The sequence below is a fragment of the Prionailurus bengalensis genome, chromosome D2 (genome assembly GCF_016509475.1).
Source record: "Prionailurus bengalensis isolate Pbe53 chromosome D2, Fcat_Pben_1.1_paternal_pri, whole genome shotgun sequence".
In the NCBI taxonomy this organism is placed as follows: domain Eukaryota; kingdom Metazoa; phylum Chordata; class Mammalia; order Carnivora; family Felidae; genus Prionailurus; species Prionailurus bengalensis.
This window is the reverse complement of record NC_057351.1, coordinates 8807551-8829156: the sequence shown is the minus strand read 5'-3', so window position 1 is coordinate 8829156 and position 21606 is coordinate 8807551. Positions and strand designations below refer to the sequence as shown.

Genomic DNA, 21606 nt, shown 5'->3' with positions numbered 1-21606 from the left:
CACAAACCACGTGATCATGACCTGAGCCGAAGTCAGATGCTTAACCGACTGAGCCACCCAGGTGCCCCACAAGTCATTTATTTTAAAGAGTGTGCCTCAACATGGGTTTGATGTTCCTCTCTGCTTTGACTCAGGTTATGCATTTTTGGCTGTATTCTCACTGCATCCTATTAGATGGTACACAAATTAAATACTATCGAATGACACTAATTGTCAGTATTACTTATGTTAACTTTAATCGCTTGACTAGGCTGGCTGAGCCAACTTTTTCTACTGTAACCACACTTCTGTTTTGCCAGCTGTCATACTTTGCCAATAGTATATGCTGGCGGGTTGCAAGGGTGGAGGGAAGAGGGACATGCTTCTTCCTGTTTCCTGTGGGCTTCCCCTCTATGTCCTGTGCTGTCAGCACCTTACCAATGCTTCTTCACCCGGTCAGGTGTAATGTCCTCTGAGGACAAGGCGCTGAATTCACTTTTACAGTGTTTCCCCATCACAAGTACCAATGTCAGGCAGCCAATATGGGTCCCAGACCTGTGAGGCCATTCCTCTGGGCTCAGATACCCCCAGCAGTGGAACAGGTTCCTTTGGAGTTCTGCACTTCAGCTCTGAGGGACGCCTACCCTGTTCCCTTCATTTTACCAGCCTAGAGCTTGGAGCTGCTGCCTGCAGTTGCTATCCTAGGGATACACTTGACTCTTATTTTTCCCTTTCAGATTCTTCTTCATATCTCAGGGTTCCCCGTATACCCTTTTAGATCCCTAGACAACAGTACACCAAGTTAACAATTCCTTGTATCATGTTGTTTCTGTTCAAATCGCTGCTGTGGTTTCTCTCTTCTGACAACGCTGATTATGTCTCACTGGAATTTAACCTTGGGAAGATTAGATTAGAACTTCTGTTGTATTCACTGTTGTACAACGCCTTCTACATAGTGACTAATATTTATTGAATCAACAAGTGCTCGGCTGTATTTACAGAAATGTGTTTCTTACTGTGGGTTGAGGATGCAGCTGTAGTCTGCATAAACACAAAGTGTCCAAAGTAGTATTGTTCAGAACAATGAAAAATTAGAAACAAGATGCCTTTCAACAGAATGAAGTTATTTTAATAGAACGGAGCATAAGATGCTAAAAAGAACAAAAGCTACATATATAAATATGGTCATAACTCAAAACCATTTTGCTGGTTTTAATAAGTGGTGTTCAAGGCACAGTGTGGAAGATGACAAAATGTTACCAGAACCACCGAAATTCACGATGAGTTTATACACAGTGGCAAAAAGCAGAGAGTGAACAGCAGTGAAATCTTCAGTGTAGGGAAGGAGGGTGGTGTCCTGTGGTTGGTCCATCTAGATTATGGACCAGCAGTAGACATGACAAGAATGGGGACAAGAACGCAGGGCCTAGAAATGCAATAGCCACATCAAAGGGTGTCTATACAAAAAAAGGGGTTTCAAATCAGTGAAGTAAGGGCAAATGAATGTACAGGCGAAAGATCCACTGGCTAGTCATTTGCAAAAAAAAAAAAAAAGTTGGATTTTTAGTTCACACCATATTTAATCAACAACACAAAGAGGTCAACAGATTATTCTGTTTATTCTAAACACATTTGTTTCATATATTTTAAAGACAAACCTGACAAAATACAAAGTTCTAAAAAGAATCTTCTTGTATCAACTCAAGAAGCAGAAATACACTTCATACTATGGAATGACTATTTTATTTCTAATGTTCAAGTTCTAAACATAACTGCCTTTGGCTCTAATAACAGAAAACATCAACCCAAACTGTTCACTATCTGTGAGGTAGATAATGAAATTGAAGCAGAAAGATTAAATCACTACACAGGTCACTCAAATAGTAAGTGACAGGCATAGAACAGTTTCCAGAAACCATGCATAATTCTAGGGCAGAAATGTGGCAGCCTACCACAAAAAAATACAAATGCAGAGAGTTCTGTGTTCACATTAATATCTGCACTTTGCACTTAAACTTACATAAACATACCCTCTAGAAAACACAAAAATGGGGGAAATGTCTTCAATGGGCCCTGCTTTCAATCCGAACAGTGTACGAAGTACTCATGTTCAAGGCCACCTTTGAAAATTAACTTATATGTGTATCATAAACAAATGTGTGCTGAATCGTTGCAGATTTCCAATAAATCTTGACTTTATTAAATGTTATATGGGTGATTTATTAAAAGGACAGTTTCTTCACAATGTCTATATGGAGTTATATATGCCACCAAAAAGCAGAAAACACATGACATTCACGCATTCAATGTTCCTTTTAAAATTCATATACGTTGAGGTGTAAATATGTGATGGGACAATAGTATTTAGTGTCAGAAATCCTAGTGTACGTTACAAAAGTTACTTAGATAAGGGTGCAATGCTCCTACTGTAACTACTGTGAGTACAAAACAAAAATCAAGGATACAGAAAACAGCTGTTAAAGAGCACTGTCGTGTGCAAGCCTGACCTAGCACAGATGCTACTCATATACATTTAATGCCGCCGCTCTGACTCAACTCACTCGCGCCTTTCTCAAAGCGATGTGTTCCTTGATGAGCAAGACCGTTAAATAAACATCCTGTGTCATATTATTTGTAAGTTATTTAATACTGCATCCGAAACATCGCTTCTAGAATAAGATCATTTCTAGGTAAGGATGTTTTCCTCGTTTCCTAAACTGACAATTTTCTTTTGTTACGTATTCTGATATATAACTCTTGAAACGTTTTTCAGGTTGTTAGCTTTATTCTACTCTCAATTATCTACTGGACAATCAGACTGTGAAAATTTTCCTACATTCATTTTTGGGGTTTTCCACTGTAAATTTCTGATTTATAAAATGTTTGGCTTGTTGATGAAGGTTTATTAAAATGCAGGATATTGAGAGCGGTTTCTCCCCTAATGAATTCTCTGACCTACAGTGTTTCTCATACCCTCATTAGATTCACAGGATAGACGGGATAAAGCATGGCTAGCATACACTATGACAACAGAAAGCTCTAAACATGTAATGGCTGAAAAAAAAATTATTTCTCGTCTACGACAAGACTTACGAAGTGATGTTAGTGAAGGCAAAACTCTGCCCAGGACCCTGGTTTCTCCCAACTTAAGAATCTGTAATCTCTAATGACTAGCTTCCACGTTGTCCTGAGGATATCTCCATTACCCCCTGATAAGGAAAGAAAAACGAAAGTAGGAAAAATTCCAAATGAGGTCTTTTACAGGCTTGGAATTTGTGCCCATATTGCGAGTCACAGGTCATGTGGCCTCATGTGTATGGAAGACAGGCTAGCAAATCTGGACTAGTTGTGTAACCATAAAGAAGGAGAAATGGGTATTGGGAAAAACATAGCACATTTCTGCCATAGGGTTCCTACCCTACGTGAACTCCTTGATGATTTGTAAGGGCTGATTTCCGCCCGAAAGCTTTTCCACATTCACAACATTTATAAGGTTTCTCTCCTGAGTGAGTTCTCAGATGGGTAGTGAGGGTAGATTTATGACGGAAACTCTTCCCACATTCATTACATTCATAGGGCTTTTCCCCTGTGTGAGTCCTCTGATGATTGATAAGAGTCGACTTTGTAAGAAAAGATTTCTCACATTCAATACACTGAAAGGGTTTCTCTCCTGTGTGAGTTCTCCGATGTACGTTGAAAGCTGAGAGATGACGGTAAGTTTTGCCACACACGTTACAATGAAAGGGTCTATCTCCCGTGTGAGTCCTCTGATGTTGAGTGAGGGCTGACCTCTGGCAGAAAGTTCTCCTACACTCCTGGCATTCATAGGGTTTTTCTCCCGTGTGAGTTCTCTCATGTCGAGTGAGGGATGACTTCTCGTAAAAAGATTTCCCACATTCGTTACATTTATAAGGTTTCTCTCCTGTGTGAATTCTCTGATGTGCATTGACATCGGACTGTCGATAGAAAGTTTTACCACATTCATTACACTGAAAGGGCTTCTCTCCTGTGTGAGTTCTCTGATGTACGTTAACTTCTGACTGCCGGTAGAAAGTTTTACCACATTCATCACATTGAAAGCGCTTCTCTCCCGTGTGAGTTCTCTGATGCACGTTAACGTCCGCCTGCCGATAGAAAGTTTTACCACACTGATTACATTGAAAGGGTTTCTCTCCCGTGTGAATTCTCTGATGCGCATTAACGTCTGACTGCCGGTAGAAAGTTTTTCCACATTCATTACATCGAAAGCGTTTCTCTCCCGTGTGAGTTCTCTGATGAACATTAACGTCTGCCTGCCTATGGAAAGACTTACCACATTTGTTACACTGAAAGGGTTTCTCTCCTGTGTGAGTTCTCTGATGTGCATGCACGTCTGACTGCCAATAGAAAGTTTTACCACACTGATCACACTGAAAGCGTTTCTCTCCTGTGTGAATTCGCTGATGTGCATTAACATCTGACTGCCGATAGAAAGTTTTACCACACTTGTTACAGTGAAAGGGTTTCTCTCCTGTGTGAGTTCTCTGATGTAGCTTAATGTCTGATTGCCAATGGAAAGTTTTACCACATTCATTACACTGAAAGCGTTTCTCCCCTGTGTGAATCCTCTGATGTCTCTTTATGTCTGACTGCTGACAGAAAGTTTTACTGTCTTCATTACACTGAAAGCGTTTCTCTCCTGTAGGAGTTCTCTGATGTTGAGTGAAGGTGAAAGTTTTCCCACTTTCATTACATTCATGGGGCTTCCCCCGCATGTATGTTCTCTCATGTCGAATGAGGGATGACTTCTTGTAAAAGGACTTCCCACATTCACTACATTTATAAAGTTTCTCCCCTGTATGTGTCCTCCAATGGTCTCTGAGAACTGATTTGTGACTGGTCTTCCTACGTGAATTAGGTTGATAGCGTTTCTCTCCTGTGTGTGTTCTCTGATGCGCTGTGAGATTTGACTTGTAGTTGAATGTTTGCCCACATTCATTACATTTGAATAGACACTCACCTCTCTGGCTTTTCTGAACTTGAGTGAGGTGTGACATCTTACTGAAATTATTTTCCATTTGATTGCTTTTGGATTGTTTTATTTCTGTGTAGACCGCATGACATTTCAACAGAGATGATATCTCACAGGTTTCCCCATGTTCCTTATATTCACAGAGTTTCTCTCCTATGTCATTTTGCCTGTGTGGAATTATTACGGTCTTTTCTCCTACGGGTTTTCCACCATCATTATATTTTAAAGTCTCCTCTGAAGTCTGAGTATTTAGGTGCTGAATAACACCATTCTTATGGCCAAAGGTTTTCTCATTCTGATTATTTTCACAAGAAATCTCTTGAGCATGAGGTTTTTCCTGCTTAGTATCAAGTAATTTCTCATATACATTTAAAATACCATATTTTTTTCTTGAAGAATTTCTATTACTACCAATTGATATTAAAATATTTTTCAAACTCACTCCATGTAAGTCGTATTTACAGGACATTTTTCTTGAAGGAACAAAGTTTGCACTCATATTAGATGGTTTTCTTAAAGCATGAACTTTTTCTGAGGCCAGTGTTTTGTTCTTAAATGCAAATTGTAGCAAATATTTGTCTTGGTTTTCCTGGATTCTCTCTGTTAGGTAATGAGCTTTGTTGTCTTCTAGAAATGAAAATATTGAACAGACCATAAGATTTCACAGATCTAATGGAACTGGATTAAGATACAAATGTCCTATTATAGACTTGACTTTTGGTTTTGGTAGTCTCTTAGGATCAAAGTGCCTTTTTTCCCATCTAGTTCAAGAAAACTTAAGTGGAAAAAGGGAAAAAAGCTATTAACACAAGGACATGTAATTATTTAGCCCTTTATAAATAAAACATTTAAAACAGAAATGAAGATATAAATGCAATTAGCAGTGTACAGAGGATGGAAGATTCTATACGAGTGACAGATTCAGTAGGAGAAAAGTCACAGAAAATAAGATGGGTCCAACTGAGCTAATAAAAAGTAATTGGAGTGACAAGAAAAACCAGTAGACAAAGGTGTTCAGAGGCAAAACATGAGACATTAAGGAGAGAGACTACAGAGTAGACCTCATACTCTCAAACCTATATTGTTCTAGTAACATCTAAACAAGTTTTCATTCTTCCAGCTGAAGTTTCCTCCTATGCATTAATAGCAAGGTAAATTGCTGAATGAGCCAACTGGCTGATGTTTAAGTAGAGTCACTAAATTGCACTATAACTCCCCTCCCAACTATGATTCACAGGAATACCAACAACCAACAGAAAGTATAAAACAATGACAACATTAAGTAATCTTGTGCCAATATAGATCGGATGTATCACCCTGTTTTGGCTCTGATACCTTCATAGCGCTCTACTGGAGCTATTCAATAGGTGAACCTACCATGATACATTTATGTTCACTTGCTTTTCCTTGAAACAACACTGCTTGTGCCAAAATACTAATACTTAATTTTGCTTTACAGTTCACAGCTCACATTTCCACATTTCTATTTATTATCAAAATTTAAGGATCATATTTTTTCAACCAAATCCCAGAAAATGAGTAATGTTTACGTTGATTTACCATTTTAAAAAGTATTGTCCACATTTTCTGCCCAGTGCAACAAAGTCTGCCCCGAGCTGAAAAAAGTGCCACTGGCCTGAAGCATGTACTACATGGAAAACTGTTACAAGTCACCATTCGGACAAACAAAATTTACACCAACTAAATGCGCATCAGATTTTTGTTGTTGTTGTTAATGTCTATTCCTTTTTGAGAGAGACGGTGTGAGTAGGGGCGTGGCAGAGAGAGGGGACAGAGGATCCGAAGCAGGCTCTGAGCTGACAGCAGCAGGCCCGATGCATGGCTCGAAGTCATGAACTGTGAGATCATGACCTGAGCCAAAATTGGAAGCTTAACCAATTGAGCCACCCAGGCGCCCCCTGCATATCAGATTTTCGAGCTGCCATTCTACACCTCCCCACTCAATATCCTTTGCTCCAGTTTAGTCAGTTGTCTCATTAAAGTACTCATTCGTGACTACAAGGTCAAAGTGTGTTCCCTCACTCAGAGCCAAGGCTAGGATATAGTCAATTTAGTATCTAGAAAAAAAGACAAAATAGCACTATTTTTCCAAAATTTCAAGAATTCCTTTTCAAATCTTCTTCAAGACTTTCAAAATTTACCCTAAATCTAAAAGTAGTTCCTATGTAGATCAACTGTTTTAACACAACAATACCACTGCTTTGTAACATACTGTATCTCACCTAATACGATACACATATATTTAAGTTCTAAACTCAGAATGCATGTTATAATTGATCACATATCTGTGATCAACAAGTCACAATATAATATTTTACCTTAGTGATTCATTCACATGATGGTCCAGTTACAAACTATGGCTTCTTAGATTTGAGGGAATACAACAAATTTTTCTTAAGTAAACACTGAATTTAAAATGTTTCACGTAATTTAATCCTCATTTTTCCATCCAGAGGATGCCAAACTTCCTTAGAAGGCAAAACAGTACACATTTTAGGCTTTGCAGGCCATACCTGCCTTTCACAACATCGAGTTCTGCTATTTGGTACATGAAATCCGCCAAAGATCATATGTAAACAAATGAATATGGTTGTGTTGCAAAAAAAACACTTTTATTTACAATAACATGTGGTAGGTCTGCAGACCATAGTTTATAACCACTGCTCATAACAAGTGCTGTTAACTCTCTGATTTCCTTTGAACCTGAGTAATTTTAAATTAATAGACTTCAACAAGCTGTGCGTATCAGTATTCCTGGAGAATTTTTTCAAACACAAATGTTTTCGACACTATGCCTTTTTATACCCGATGAATCAGAACTATAGGTTCATGCAAGTAATCAGAATGAGTTCCCTCACAATGTTTTCAGAATATGAAATTTTTCTTCTACTTGATTCCAATCAACAAGTGCTTATCAAATGTCTATTTCAGGTTATATACCAAAGTAAGAAAGAGTACCATGATTGCCATTTTCTGTAATATCATTCATCAGGTGTGAAAAAAGATAGATACAATAAGGAAACATCATGATTTTGCTTTTGTTTCTTGTGAAAGACCCACTGCATGCTGGACACTCTGAGAAAAAAGAGATTACATTGGCTCAAACATTCAAGGTCTGTTTCTTGGAAGCAGATACACTTAACCTATACTATTATAAGTTATTATACTATTATAGGTTATTTTTGTATTACAACCTACACTATAATATTATATTATTCAACATAACAATAAAAATGTTTTATTTATATACTAAACACTGTTCTGAGGACTTTTCATTCATTAGCTCATTTAGTATTCAGTCAGAGAAAGCACACAATGAAGAAAGGTGTGAATGATTAGAGTATGTTTAAGTGATATTTGATGAGGGGATCAAATGGTGTTTAGCATGAGTGTAAGCAAGATAAAAATAAGATTGCAGCAGCCAAATAAGGCCATAATGGAGTATGGCAAGTGTGGCCATAATGCATAATGCAAAAGGCAGGTTAATTTAAATTTCATTAAATAAATAATAGGGGTAACACAGATTTACTTTGTCTTTTTTACTACTGAAAGAAAAGACGTTCTAAGGCAAACAAAACCACCACCATCAACAACAAAAAAACCTCTCACCAACTACAATTAGGAACTAGAATAAAGCAAAGTATGAGGGAATGTAGTTCTACCTGATATTGATGTGAAGTAAGAACATGAGAAATATTAGAAGTTTACAAGGAAGAAATACAAATGCAAAAGAAAAAGAATTAGTTTGTCTTCTGAGCTTCATAATTTTGTTACTGATTTCTGGTTTTATCAGACTACAACTAGGGAACGTCCTATTTCTACTTTGTAGGATTTACTGAGGGTTTCATTTTAGCAATGTTCTTCGGGCACATAATCGGTCTTTTTCCCATTGTTTTTAGGTACAAAGATATAATCTTGTAAAATAACAATGGCTGTGCTTTTGTTACAGTAGTTAATCTAATACAAGCTTGTAATCCCATTAATTTATTGCCTATTTATTTAAATAGTATCAAGTACTACATGTAGCAGTGAAAATATTATTTCCTCCCTCCTCCTCAAGAACCAAACTTTAGATTTTATTACCTTTCTAAGTTTTAGCTTTGTGCTATTAAACACACACAAAAAACCCTTTATCACTTGACTCGTCTGCATAAACGATACGCTTGGACCCGGAGCTTTGAATAATCAGAAAACCAGCATACAGTCATTCTCAGGCATTACCCTTTTCGCTTTCAATTTTATCATATACATATCCTTTCTCTACTTGAAAAGTAGGTGCCACTCACTGAGAGATTCTTAGAAAACATTTGAAATGTCCAACTCCTAAACTGACCACTTAGATTGTAATCTCTCCTGGCTTCCTCACTAACCTTCCTGGTACTCACTAACTCACCTGGGTAGTTCTGGTATAGAAATTCTTCCTTTACTATCCATGGCTCTTCCCCTTCCTCCAATCTGAAGATCACCTCTGGCTTGTTAATGAGAAACCCTGTAAAAGGAAAAATGACACAGAATTTGGGCAAAGCTGCATGGGTACAGCAATTCTAAAGGAGGGAGGAGGTATACTTTCAGGAGGTGGACCATGATGAGGCTCATTTAAACCTTCCATGGGATGTGAAAATACAAATATTCTCCCTCGTGCTCAAAAGAGATGAACCACCTCAGACTCCTGAAGCAAAAGTCTCAACAATATTAACCACAAAAGACCAAATGTTTTGGTATCTAAGAAATAAAACGCATGCTATACAAAGTTTGGCGTGCAAATTGCTTACCCAATGAGACAAAGTTGTGGTAGTTCTCCAGCATCACGTCCCTGTACAGGGTCCTCTGAGCAGGGTTCAGGCACTGCCACTCCTCCCAGGAGAAGTCCACAGTCACATCCCCAAATGACAGTGACCCCTGAAACAGCACATTTTTGCTCAGTCTGAAGTGGTCAGAATTGGAGTGGCACAGGAAAGAAACACGGGAACTAATTCTTGTCAGGTTCGTTGTTAAGTATCTGTTACAATATGCCTACTGTGTACGTTACTTTGGGTTAGGTTTTGTACAAGAAAGAAAAATGAAACAACATCATGCTTGTTTTACTTTATTAATACCCTATGCCTCGAAATGTTCTGGGTGTCATAAATACTAAAAAAAATAAAACACTGTTCTTTTTCTCTAGAAAGTTAAATATTATACAAACATGACATAGTCCAAAACTGAAAATAAGGTTATTACTAGAATGTATTAGAATATGTAAAAAGTATACTGGAGTCAAAAATTTAACTATTTTGTGTCACAGCTTATGCTTAATTAAAAAGTTAGAGATGCAGGGCTTGAAACATGATGGATAAATGTTCTTTACGATTACAAAGCAACACAGTATACATAAAATACTGAAAGTATTAAAAAACATGGGTTGACTTCAGCTTCTACCCCAGGATATATAAACCAAATAAGAAAACCACTCATTCCTACGATGAAAATGAGCCAGACTAACTTCAAATTCACAACTTTTTTCCCCCCTAACTTACAGGAGAGCCAAGGTCACAAAGCACCCAAGTGTCCCAAATCTAGGAAGACACAAAACGTATGTTTTTGCCTGAGGTGCACCACAGGTAAGAACTCAACCAGAATAGGGGTCACATTTATTAATGAAGACTGAGTGTGAACTGACACGACAGTGTGAAACCCCTTCAGACCACAGACGTTGAGACTTGCCCCTTCTTACCAGCTTTGTCTCTGCGAACCCCACTGGGCACTTACACTACTCCTGGGGGAAGGGCAGGATTATGCACTGAGTCTCCAAGTACAGCTGGGGTTGGGGGTGGGGCAAGAGAACCAAGAAGGCCACGGCCACAAGGTCAGACCTAACACAGAGGCTGTATTGGAGAAAGAGGACACATTCTGTCAACGACTTCTCACCACCAAGCTAACAAGCGTGGCGTAACAAGTATCAATAGAATATTGCTGATAGATGGACAGGAGATAAATAAATACATGGAATGAGACTGTCTCTGAGACAGAAAGCAAAGAGAACCCTTAAAACTCAGAAATGAACAGACATAGCTGTAAAGAAACCCGTATCCTAAAACACAAGGTGTCTCTATAGAAACTTGAAGCCTGTGATGCATTGTGAGTAATAGCAGAAACAGTAGCCCTCACATGCTGCCCAACTCCTAACAGTTAAACAAACCCCTGGGCTAAAGGCCTAGCAGGAAAGTCATGCCCAGATTCCAGGAATCTAGTTACCTCAGTTTAGAGTCTGACCCAAGATATACGCATTTCAAAACATATTTACAAAGCATACGAAAAGAAACTACCAAGATACTACTAAGATACAAAGTAACCATCAGAACCAGAGTCACATATGACAGAGATGTTGAAACTACCTAAGAAGATTTTACTTATAACTAATATATTTCAGACTCTAATAGAAAAGATTATATGCAAAATCAAATGGATAATTTCAGCAGAGAGAACTAAATGGAAATCTAGAAATAAAAATATAGTAACAGATGAAAAATAAGCTTCAACAGGCTGAACGGCAGTTAACACCCATAAGGAAAGAATAAATGAATTTGAAAATGGGTCAACAGAAATTATCCAACTAAAACTGAAAGAGAAGAAAAAAATGAAAAACAGAAAGCAAAACATTAGAAAGCTGTGAAATATAATAACATGTTCTGACATATGCATAATTGGGACCTGGGGGGTGGGGTCAAGAATGGAACAGAAAAACACTTTAAGAAATAGTGTCTTAAAGTTTATTTATTTTGAAAGAGACAGAAACAGCATGAGTGGGGGAAGAGCAGAGAGAAGGGGAGAGAGAATCCCAAGGAAGCCCTGCACCATCAGCATGGAGCCCAATGGGGCTCGAACTCACGGAACTGTGAGATCATGACCTGAGCAAAATCAAGAGCTGAACACTTAATCGACGGAGACACCCAGGCAACCCCAAGAAATAGTGTCTTAAAATTTCTCCCAATTAATGACAGAAAACAAACTTAAGATCCAAGGAGCTCAACAATACCAAGTAGCATAAATGCCTCCCAAAAGCATAACAATGCACAACATATTAAAACCGCTAAAGAGAGAGAGAAGAATGAGAATCCTAAGTGCAGCCAGCGAACAAAGAAACATTACAGACAAGGAATAAAGACAATTTCACCAGGAGCCATAAAAACTAGAACACAACAAAGTGACATGCCTAATGTGTTAGAAGAAAATCACTGTTATTATAATCCCAGCATAAAAGCAGTCATTTGAAAAGCACCTGGGGGTACACATGAAAATTTATTGACTAATTTTAGGATGTGTGCAGGAAGGGTGGGGATCTGCAGAAGCTTTTTCCAAAAACGAGGAAGCTAGAAGGCACTATTTTTTTTTTATGAAATTTATTGACAAATTGGTTTCCATACAACACCCAGTGCTCATCCCAAAAGATGCCCTCCTCAATACCCATCACCCACCCCCCCCTCCCTCCCACCCCCCATCAACCCTCAGCTTGTTCTCAGTTTTCAACAGTCTCTTATACTTTGGCTCTCTCCCATTCCAACCTCTTTTTTTTTTTTTTTCCTTCCCCTCCCCCATGGGTTCCTGTTAAGTTTCTCAGGATCCACATAAGAGTGAAACCATATGGTATCTGTCTTTCTCTGTATGGCTTATTTCACTTAGCATCACACTCTCCAGTTCCATCCACGTTGCTACAAAAGGCCATATTTCATTTTTTCTCATTGCCATGTAGTACTCCATTGTGTATATAAACCACAATTTCTTTATCCATTCATCAGTTGATGGACATTTAGGCTCTTTCCATAATTTGGCTATTGTTGAGAGTGCTGCTATGAACATTGGGGTACAAGTGGCCCTATGCATCAGTGCTCCTGTATCCCTTGGATAAATTCCTAGCAGTGCTATTGCTGGGTCATAGGGTAGGTCTATTTTTAATTTTCTGAGGAACCTCCACACTGCTTTCCAGAGCGGCTGCACCAATTTGCATTCCCACCAACAGTGCAAGAGGGTTCCCGTTTCTCCACATCCTCTCCAGCATCTATAGTCTCCTGATTTGTTCATTTTGGCCACTCTGACTGGCGTGAGGTGATACCTGAGTGTGGTTTTGATTTGTATTTCCCTGATAAGGAGCGACGCTGAACATCTTTTCATGTGCCTGTTGGCCATCCGGATGTCTTCTTTAGAGAAGTGTCTATTCATGTTTTCTGCCCATTTCTTCACTGGGTTACTTGTTTTTCGGGTGTGGAGTTTGGTGAGCTCTTTATAGATTTTGGATACTAGCCTTTTGTCCGATATGTCATTTGCGAATATCTTTTCCCATTCCGTTGGTTGCCTTTTAGTTTTGTTGGTTGTTTCCTTTGCTGTGCAGAAGCTTTTTATCTTCATAAGGTCCCAGTAATTCACTTTTGCTTTTAATTCCCTTGCCTTTGGGGATGTGTCGAGTAAGAGATTGCTACGGCTGAGGTCAGAGAGGTCTTTTCCTGCTTTCTCCTCTAAGGTTTTGATGGTTTCCTGTCTCACATTTAGGTCCTTTATCCATTTTGAGTTTATTTTTGTGAATGGTGTGAGAAAGTGGTCTAGTGTCAACCTTCTGCATGTTGCTGTCCAGTTCTCCCAGCACCATTTGTTAAAGAGGCTGTCTTTTTTCCATTGGATGTTCTTTCCTGCTTTGTCAAAGATGAGTTGGCCATACGTTTGTGGGTCTAGTTCTGGGGTTTCTATTCTATTCCATTGGTCTATGTGTCTGTTTTTGTGCCAATAGAAGGCACTATTTTCTTTGCCCTCCCAGAGCCTGGCCAGACATTTATACAAGCCAGTACAAACACTCTGCATCTACGTTTCTACCACAATGTACCCCACCCAGTGCTCCTCTAAAGACCTACTCCATCAACCCACCCAGGAGGGTGCGTCTCCAAAACCGCTCCCAGCCCACCCACCTGGCAGGCAGCCCCGGTGAGGAAAGTGCCTCTCCAAAGTGACTCAAGCCCTGGGGAGGTGGGGAGCTAACCGCACATACCAACGCACCTACAGCTCAAGCAGCTGAGACTCTCAGTTGGTCGTGCAGGGAGCTGTGATCAGTGCACCCAAGCTGTCCCAGCAGCTAAATGCAGACAACCAGGCTGAGTACTGGCTCAACCTGTGAGCAAGCTGGCATGGTGCAGCTAAGCCTCTTGGCTAGACAGGGAGAAAGATTCCCACCCCAGTGTGCATGCAGCAGGCAAAGCGGGTCATTACTGGTAGCTGACAGAGTGCAAGATACACCTATCAGCATGCTCACAGCAATCACAGCTCAGCAATAATAGGACACCCTTGAAGCATCAGGTTCTAGTGACCAGAGGGACTGCACAACAGGGAAAAGAACCCTATCTACACAATGCCAGTACTTTCAAGATGAGGATGCATAGCTGACCTACCTATTACGTAGAAACAGAGAGGTAGACAAAATGAGGAGACAGAGGAATATGTTCCAAATTAAACAACAAGACAGGGGCAGCTGGGTGACTCAGTCAGTTAAGAATCTGACTTCAGCTCAGGTCATGATCTCACGGTTTGTGAGTTCAAGCTCCATGTCAGGCTCTGTGCTGACAGCTCAGAGCCTGGAGCCTGCTTCAGGTTCTGTGTCTACTTCTCTCTGCCCCTCCCCAGCTTGTGCTTTGTGTCTCTCTGCCTCTCAAAAAATGAATAAACATTAAAAATAAAATTTGAGGGGTGCCTGGGTGGCTCAGTCGGTTGAGCGACCAACTTCGGCTCAGGTCATGATCTCGCGGTCTGTGAGTTCGAGCCCCGCGTTGGGCTCTGTGCTGACGGCTCAGAGCCTAGAGCCTGTTTCAGATTCTGTGTCTCCCTCTCTCTGACCCTCCCCTGTTCATGCTCTGTCTCTCCCTGTCTCAAAAATAAATAAAACGTTAAAAAAAAATTTAAAAATAAAATAAAATTTGAAAGAACAAGACAAAACAACAGAAAAAGAGCTAACTGAAATAAACATAAGCCAATGTGCCACATATGGTTCAAGGTAATGGTCATAAAGATACCAAACTTGAGAGAAGAGTGAATGAAGTAACCTAAACTTCAACAATGAAATATAAAATATGAAAAGGAACTACTCAGCTGAATAGAATAACTGAAATTTAAAATACATTAGAATACTTCTTCAACAATAGATTAGAGGATGCAGAAGAATGGATCAGCAATCCTGAAGACAGCAACCAAGCCAAACAGCAAAAATAAAAAAGTGTAAGAAAAAATTGAGGGTAAGTTAAAAGAGCCCTGTGACATCATCAAGCCAAGTAACATTTATACTATAGAGGTACCCCAAAAAAGAGAGAGACAAGGAAACAGAAAAATTATTTGAAGAAATAATAGTTGAAAACCTCCGTAATCTGGAGAAGGAAAAAGACACCTAAGTCCAGGATGCACAGAGAGCCCCAAACAAGATGAAGTCAAGGAGGCCCACACTGAGACACATAATTGACACAAATCAGATAAAACATAGTCTTTTTTTTTTTAATTTTTTTTTTTACTGTTTATTTTTTATTTTTGAGACAGAGACAGAGCATGAACAGGGGAGAGGGAGAGAGAGACAGGAGACACAGAATCTGAAATGGGCTCCAGGCTCTGAGCTGTCAGAACAGAGCCCGACGTGGGGCTCGAACCCACGAACTGTGAGATCATGACCTGAGCCGAAGTCGGACGCTTAACCGACTGAGCCACCCAGGCGCCCCTGGATAGTCTTTTTTTTTTTTTTTAATGTTTTTTTCAACGTTTATTTATTTTTGGGACAGAGAGAGACAGAGCATGAACGGGGGAGGGGCAGAGAGAGAGGGAGACATAGAATCGGAAACAGGCTCCAGGCTCTGAGCCATCAGCCCAGAGCCCGACGCGGAGCTCGAACTCACAGACCACGAGATCGTGACCTGGCTGAAGTCGGATGCCTAACCGACTGCGCCACCCAGGCGCCCCACCCCTGGATAGTCTTAAAAGCAGCAAGAGAAAAGCAGTTACACATAACAAAAACCCCATAAGGCTATCACTGATTTTTCAGCAGAAACTTTACAGGCCAGAAGAGACTGGTATGATGTAGTCAAAGTGCTGTAAAGAAAAAAACCTACAAAAAAGAATATTCTACCCAGAAACACTATCACTTAGAATTGAAGAGATAAAGAGTTTTCAAAAGAAAACAAAGTTAAAAGAGTTTATCACCACTAAACCAGCTTCAAAAGAAATTTTAAAGGAACTCTTTGAAGTGGAGACAAAAGGTCACAAGTAGGAAAATTAAGAAAGAAAAATATTTCACTAGTAAAAGCAAACATATAGTAAAGGTAGTAGATTAGTTACTTATAAAGTCACTATGGAAGTTAAAATGCAAAAATAGTAAAATCAATTATATCTACAAAAATTACTCAAGTGATACACAAAATAAAAAGGTATGTCACATCACATAGGTAAAACACTGAAGAGGAAGTAAAAATTTAGTGCTTTTATAGTATGTTCAAATTTAAGCGACCTTCAACATAATATAGAGTACCATACACATAGGATATTGTACCTTAACCCCATGGTAAACACAAACTGAAAACATTTAACAGATGCACAAAGAAATGTAGAGAAAGGAATCCACGCAAAACACTAAAGAAAACCATCAAACCACAAAGAAAGAGAGCAGGAGAAGAAAGGAACAGAAAACAACTACAAAACAACCAGAAAACAATTAACAAAATAGCAGTAAGTACATACCTATCAACAATTACTTTAAATGTAAATGAACTAAATGTTCCAATAAAAAGACATAGGGTGACTTAATGGATAAAAAAACGAGACCCAACTATATGCTGCCTACAAAAGACTCACTTCAGAACTAAAGAAACAAAGATACTGAAGGTGAAGGAATGGAAAAAATACTTTAAGCAAATGAAATAATAATTCTAAAAGCACCAGGGATTATCAAAATCAAACAAAATACACTTTAAAACAAGGACGGTAACAAAAAACAAAAACGGTCATTAACAATAACAAAGGGATGAGGATCAAACCCAACAAAAGGATATAACAATTGAAAAAATATATTCACCCAATGTAAAGAGGATCCAAACACATAAGGGAAATATTACCACATGAAAAGAGAAACTGACACTAATACTATGGTAGGAGACTATAACAACTCACTTAAATCAATGCATAAATCGCTAGAACATAAAACCAATATGGGAACAGTGGCTTTGAATGACACATTAGACCAGATGGACATAACAGCATCTATAGAACATTCTACCCACAAATTGCAGAATACACATTCTTTTCAAGTGCACATGGAACATTCTCCAGGACAGATCACATGCTGGACCACAAAGCAAGTCTCAACAATTTAAAGATGAATGAAATCATATCAAGTATCTCTTCCAACCAAAAAAGGATAAAACTAGAAATCAGTTACAAGAAAAAAACTAGAAGAAACACAAATATGTAAAATCTAAATGTAAGTCTAAATAACATATTACCAAACAACCAATGGGTCAATGAAGAAATCAAAGACAAAATCAAGAAATATATGGACAGAAATGAAAACACAACAGTCCTAAATCTTTGAGACACAGCAAAAGCAATACTAAGAGAAATTTATAGTGATAAAGACCTATCTCAAAAATCAAGAAATAACTCAAATAAATGATCTAACGTCTAAAGGAACTAGAAAAAGAAAAACAAAACCAAAAGTTAGCACAAAAGAAGGAAATAGTAGAGATCAGAGCAGAAATAAATGAAATAAAGACTAAAAAGAAACAAAAAGAAAATATCAGTGAGGCTAAGAGCTGGTCCTCTGAAAAAATAAGCAAAATTGATAAACCTTTAGCCAGACTAACCAAGAAAAAAACGTGAAAAGAATCCAACATATAAAATCAGAAATGAAGCTAAGTTAAAAATGACACATTAGTACAAAAGATTGTATTACCATAAAAATTACACTGGACAACCTAGAAAAAATGGACAATCTAGAAAAAAATGAATAAATTCCTAAAACATAGAACACATAAATAAATAAATAAATAAATAAATAACATAAATTCCTAGAACACCAGAAAAACCTGGTAAAAAAATTACTAGAAATGAAACTGAACTGGAAGTCAAAAAACTCCCAACAGAGGCACCTGGGTGGCTCAGTCAGTTAAGCATCCAACTCTTGATTCTGGTCAGGTCATGACTTCACAGTTCATAGAATCAGGCCTCGCAATAGGGTCGGCACTGACACCGTGGAATCTGCTTGGGATGCTCTCTCTCTCTGTCCCTCCCTGGCTCATGCAAGCTCTCTGTCAAAAATAAACTTTAAAAAAAAACAAACAAACTCCCAACAAACACAAGTCCAGGACCAGGACCAGATGGCTTCACAGGTGAATTCTACCAAACATTTAAAGACTTAATACTTATCCTTCTCAAACTACTCCAAAATACAGAAGAGGAAGGAATGCTTCCTAATTTACTCTCTGAAGCCAGCATTAGTCTGATAGAAAAACAGACAAAGACACACACAAAAAGAAATCCTCAGCAAAATACTAGCAAACTTAATCCAACAATATATTCAAAAAATCATTCACCACAATCAAGTGGGATTTCTTCCAGGGACGGAAGGATGGTTCAATATACACAAATCAATCAATGTCATAGTCAATGGTGAAAATCTGAAAGCTGTTGCCCTGAGATCAGGAACAAGACAAGAATGTCCACTCTCATCAATTTATTCAACATAGTACTGGCATTCTTAACCATAGCAATCAGACAAGTAAAAGAAATAAAAGGCATTTGAATTGGTAAGGTAGAAATAAAACTGTCAGTACTTGCAAATGATATAATACTACATATAGAAAAAGCTAAAAACCCCAGCAAAAAACTATTAGGTCTAATAAATGAATTCAGTAAAGTTGCAGGATACAAAATCAATCACATAAATCTGTTGCGTTAATAAGAAAACAGAAAACGGGGCGCCTGGGTGGCTCAATCGGTTGAGCATCCGACTTCGGCTCAGGTCATGATCTCACAGCTTGTAAGTTAGAGCCCCACGTCAGGCTCTGTGCTGACAGCTCAGAGCCTGGAGCCTGCTTCAGATTCTGTGTCTCCCTTGCTCTCTCTCTTCCCCTCCCCCTCTCATGCTCTGTCTCTCTCTCAAAAATAAACATTAAAAAAAATTAAAATAAAATGTCCATACTATGCAATGCAATGTACAGATCTGCAATCCCTATCAAAATACCAATACTGTTTTTCACAAAACTAGAACAAAAATTCCTAAAATTTGTATGGAACCATGAAAGATCTCAAATAGCCAAAGAATGTCGTGAAAGAACAATGCTGGAAGTATCACAATCCTAAATTTCCAGAAATACTACAATGACAGAGTAATCAAAACAGTATGATACTGTTGCAAAAATACATATGTAGGTCAATGGAACAGAACTGTGAGTCCAGAGATAAACCTATATGTGTATGTGCGTATCTGTGTGTGTGTATGTGTACACACACACACACACACACACACACACACACTACCACTTCATCTATGACAATGGAGGCAAGAATATACAATAGGGAAGACATCTGCTTCAATAAATGCTGCTGGGAAAACTGGACAGCGACACGCAAAAGAAAGAAACTGGACCACTACAGACAAAAATAATCTCAAAATAGATTAAAGACCCAAATGTAGGGGCGCCTGGGTGGCGCAGTCGGTTAAGCGTCCGGCTTCAGCCAGGTCACGATCTTGCGGTCCGGGAGTTCGAGCCCCGCATCGGGCTCTGGGCTGATGATGGCTCAGAGCCTGGAGCCTGTTTCCGATTCTGTGTCTCCCTCTCTCTCTGCCCCTCCCCCGTTCATGCTCTGTCTCTCTCTGTCCCAAAAATAAATAAACGTTGAAAAAAAAAAATTTTTTTTTAAATAAAAAATAAAATAAAATAAAATAAAATAAAATAAAATAAAATAAAATAAAATAAAATAAAATAAAAATGTGTGTTATAAGTCCTTGGCTATTTAAAAAAAATTTTTTTTAATGTTTATTTATTTTTGAGAGAGAAAGTGAGAGAGAGTGAGGGGCGGGGAGGGGTAGAGAGAGAAGGAGACAGAATCTGAAGCAGACTCCAGGCTCTGAGCTGTCAGCACAGTGCCCGATGCGGGGCTCAAACTCAAGGTGAGATCATGACCTGAGCCAAAGTCAGACACTCAACCAAATGAGCCACCCAGGCACCCAAGTCCTTGGTTATTTTAAAACTTTAAAAAAGAGGTATAAATAATAAGTTAATAGCAAGGATAAAATGGAATAATAGAAAACACTCAACTAAAATCCAAGAAAAGAAAAAGACAAAGATAAAGAACAAATAGAAAAATAGCTAGCAAAATGGAAGATTTTAACCTACATGTCAATAATCAATTTTTAAATGTGGATATTCTGATCATACCAGATAAACAGATTGTCAGATTGGATTTTTAAAAAAGTAGGACAGGGGCGCCTGGGTGGCTCGGTCGGTTAAGCGTCTGACTTCGGCTCAGGTCATGATCTCACGGTCTGTGAGTTCGAGCCCCGCGTCGGGCTCTGTGCTGACAGTTCAGAGCCTGGAGCCTGTTTCAGATTCTGTGTCTCCCTCTCTCTGTGACCCTCCCCTGTTCATGTTCTGTCTCTCTCTGTCTCAAAAATAAATAAACGTTAAAAAAAAATTTTTTTTTAATAAAAATAAAAAAAAAATAAAAAAAGTAGGACAAATTACATACTGTCTAGAAGAAACTCAACTTTACCTATAAAAATACATACATTAAAGATAAATGGATGGGGCGCCTGGGTGGCTCAGTCGGTTGGGTGTCCGACTTCGGCTCAGGTCATGTTCTCCCGGTTCATGGTTTGAGCCCCACATTGGGCTCTGTGTTGACAGCTCAGAGCTGGGAGCCTCCTTCCAATTCTGTGTCTCCCTCTCTCTGGCCCTACCCCACTCACGTTCTGTCTCACTCTCTCTCTCAAAAATAAATAAACATTAAGAAAATGTTTAAAAAAAAAAGATAAATGGAGAAATACAACACAAACAATAATCCAAAGAAAGCTGGAGTAGCTATGTTAATATCAGACAAAATAGACTATATGAGATATTATCAAAGATAAGTAGGCACATTACTTTAATGATAAAGGGTCAATTTTCCCAGACAAAATCAAATACATATCACCTATCAAGGATCTTCAAAATACGAGGTAAACACTGATAAGACTGAAAGGAGAAACAGAGTAATACAGTCGGAGACTTCAATATTTCTCTCAGTAATTAACAGAAGTAAAGAGGTAATTGGAAAGACTACAGAAGACCTAAACAACACCATCACTTAACTAAACCTAAGTGACATTTACCAAACATGCCACCCCACAACTGTAGAATATACTTTTACTTTCAAGCGCAAGTGGGATAGTCATCAAAATAGACTGTATTCTGGGCCGTAAAACAAATCTCAATGAAATTACAAGGAAGGAAATCATACATATTATGTTTGTTGGCCAAACTAGAAATCCGTAACAGAAAAATCTCTGGATATCTCCAATTACTTGGGAATTAAATAACACAATTCTACATAACCCCGGGGTTAAA

At 38.6% G+C, this 21606-nt stretch overlaps 1 protein-coding gene across 12 annotated transcripts in view; it reads right to left on the bottom strand.

The window, feature by feature from the left end:
- Positions 1-1579: 1579 nt before the first annotated feature.
- LOC122492682 (zinc finger protein OZF-like) overlaps positions 1580-21606 on the bottom strand; it is a 31427-nt gene continuing 11400 nt past the window's right edge. For 9 of the 12 annotated variants that reach the window (XM_043596188.1, XM_043596189.1, XM_043596187.1 and 6 more), the window contains 4 exons: positions 9784-9910; positions 9405-9500; positions 5433-5617; positions 1580-4103 (listed from right to left, as the gene is read on the bottom strand). In XM_043596188.1, coding sequence (XP_043452123.1) covers positions 3393-4103; positions 5433-5617; positions 9405-9500; positions 9784-9910 — 1119 coding nt within the window. In that variant the 3' untranslated portion in view covers positions 1580-3392. The other 3 variants (XM_043596183.1, XM_043596184.1, XM_043596182.1) reach the window with 3 other exon arrangements.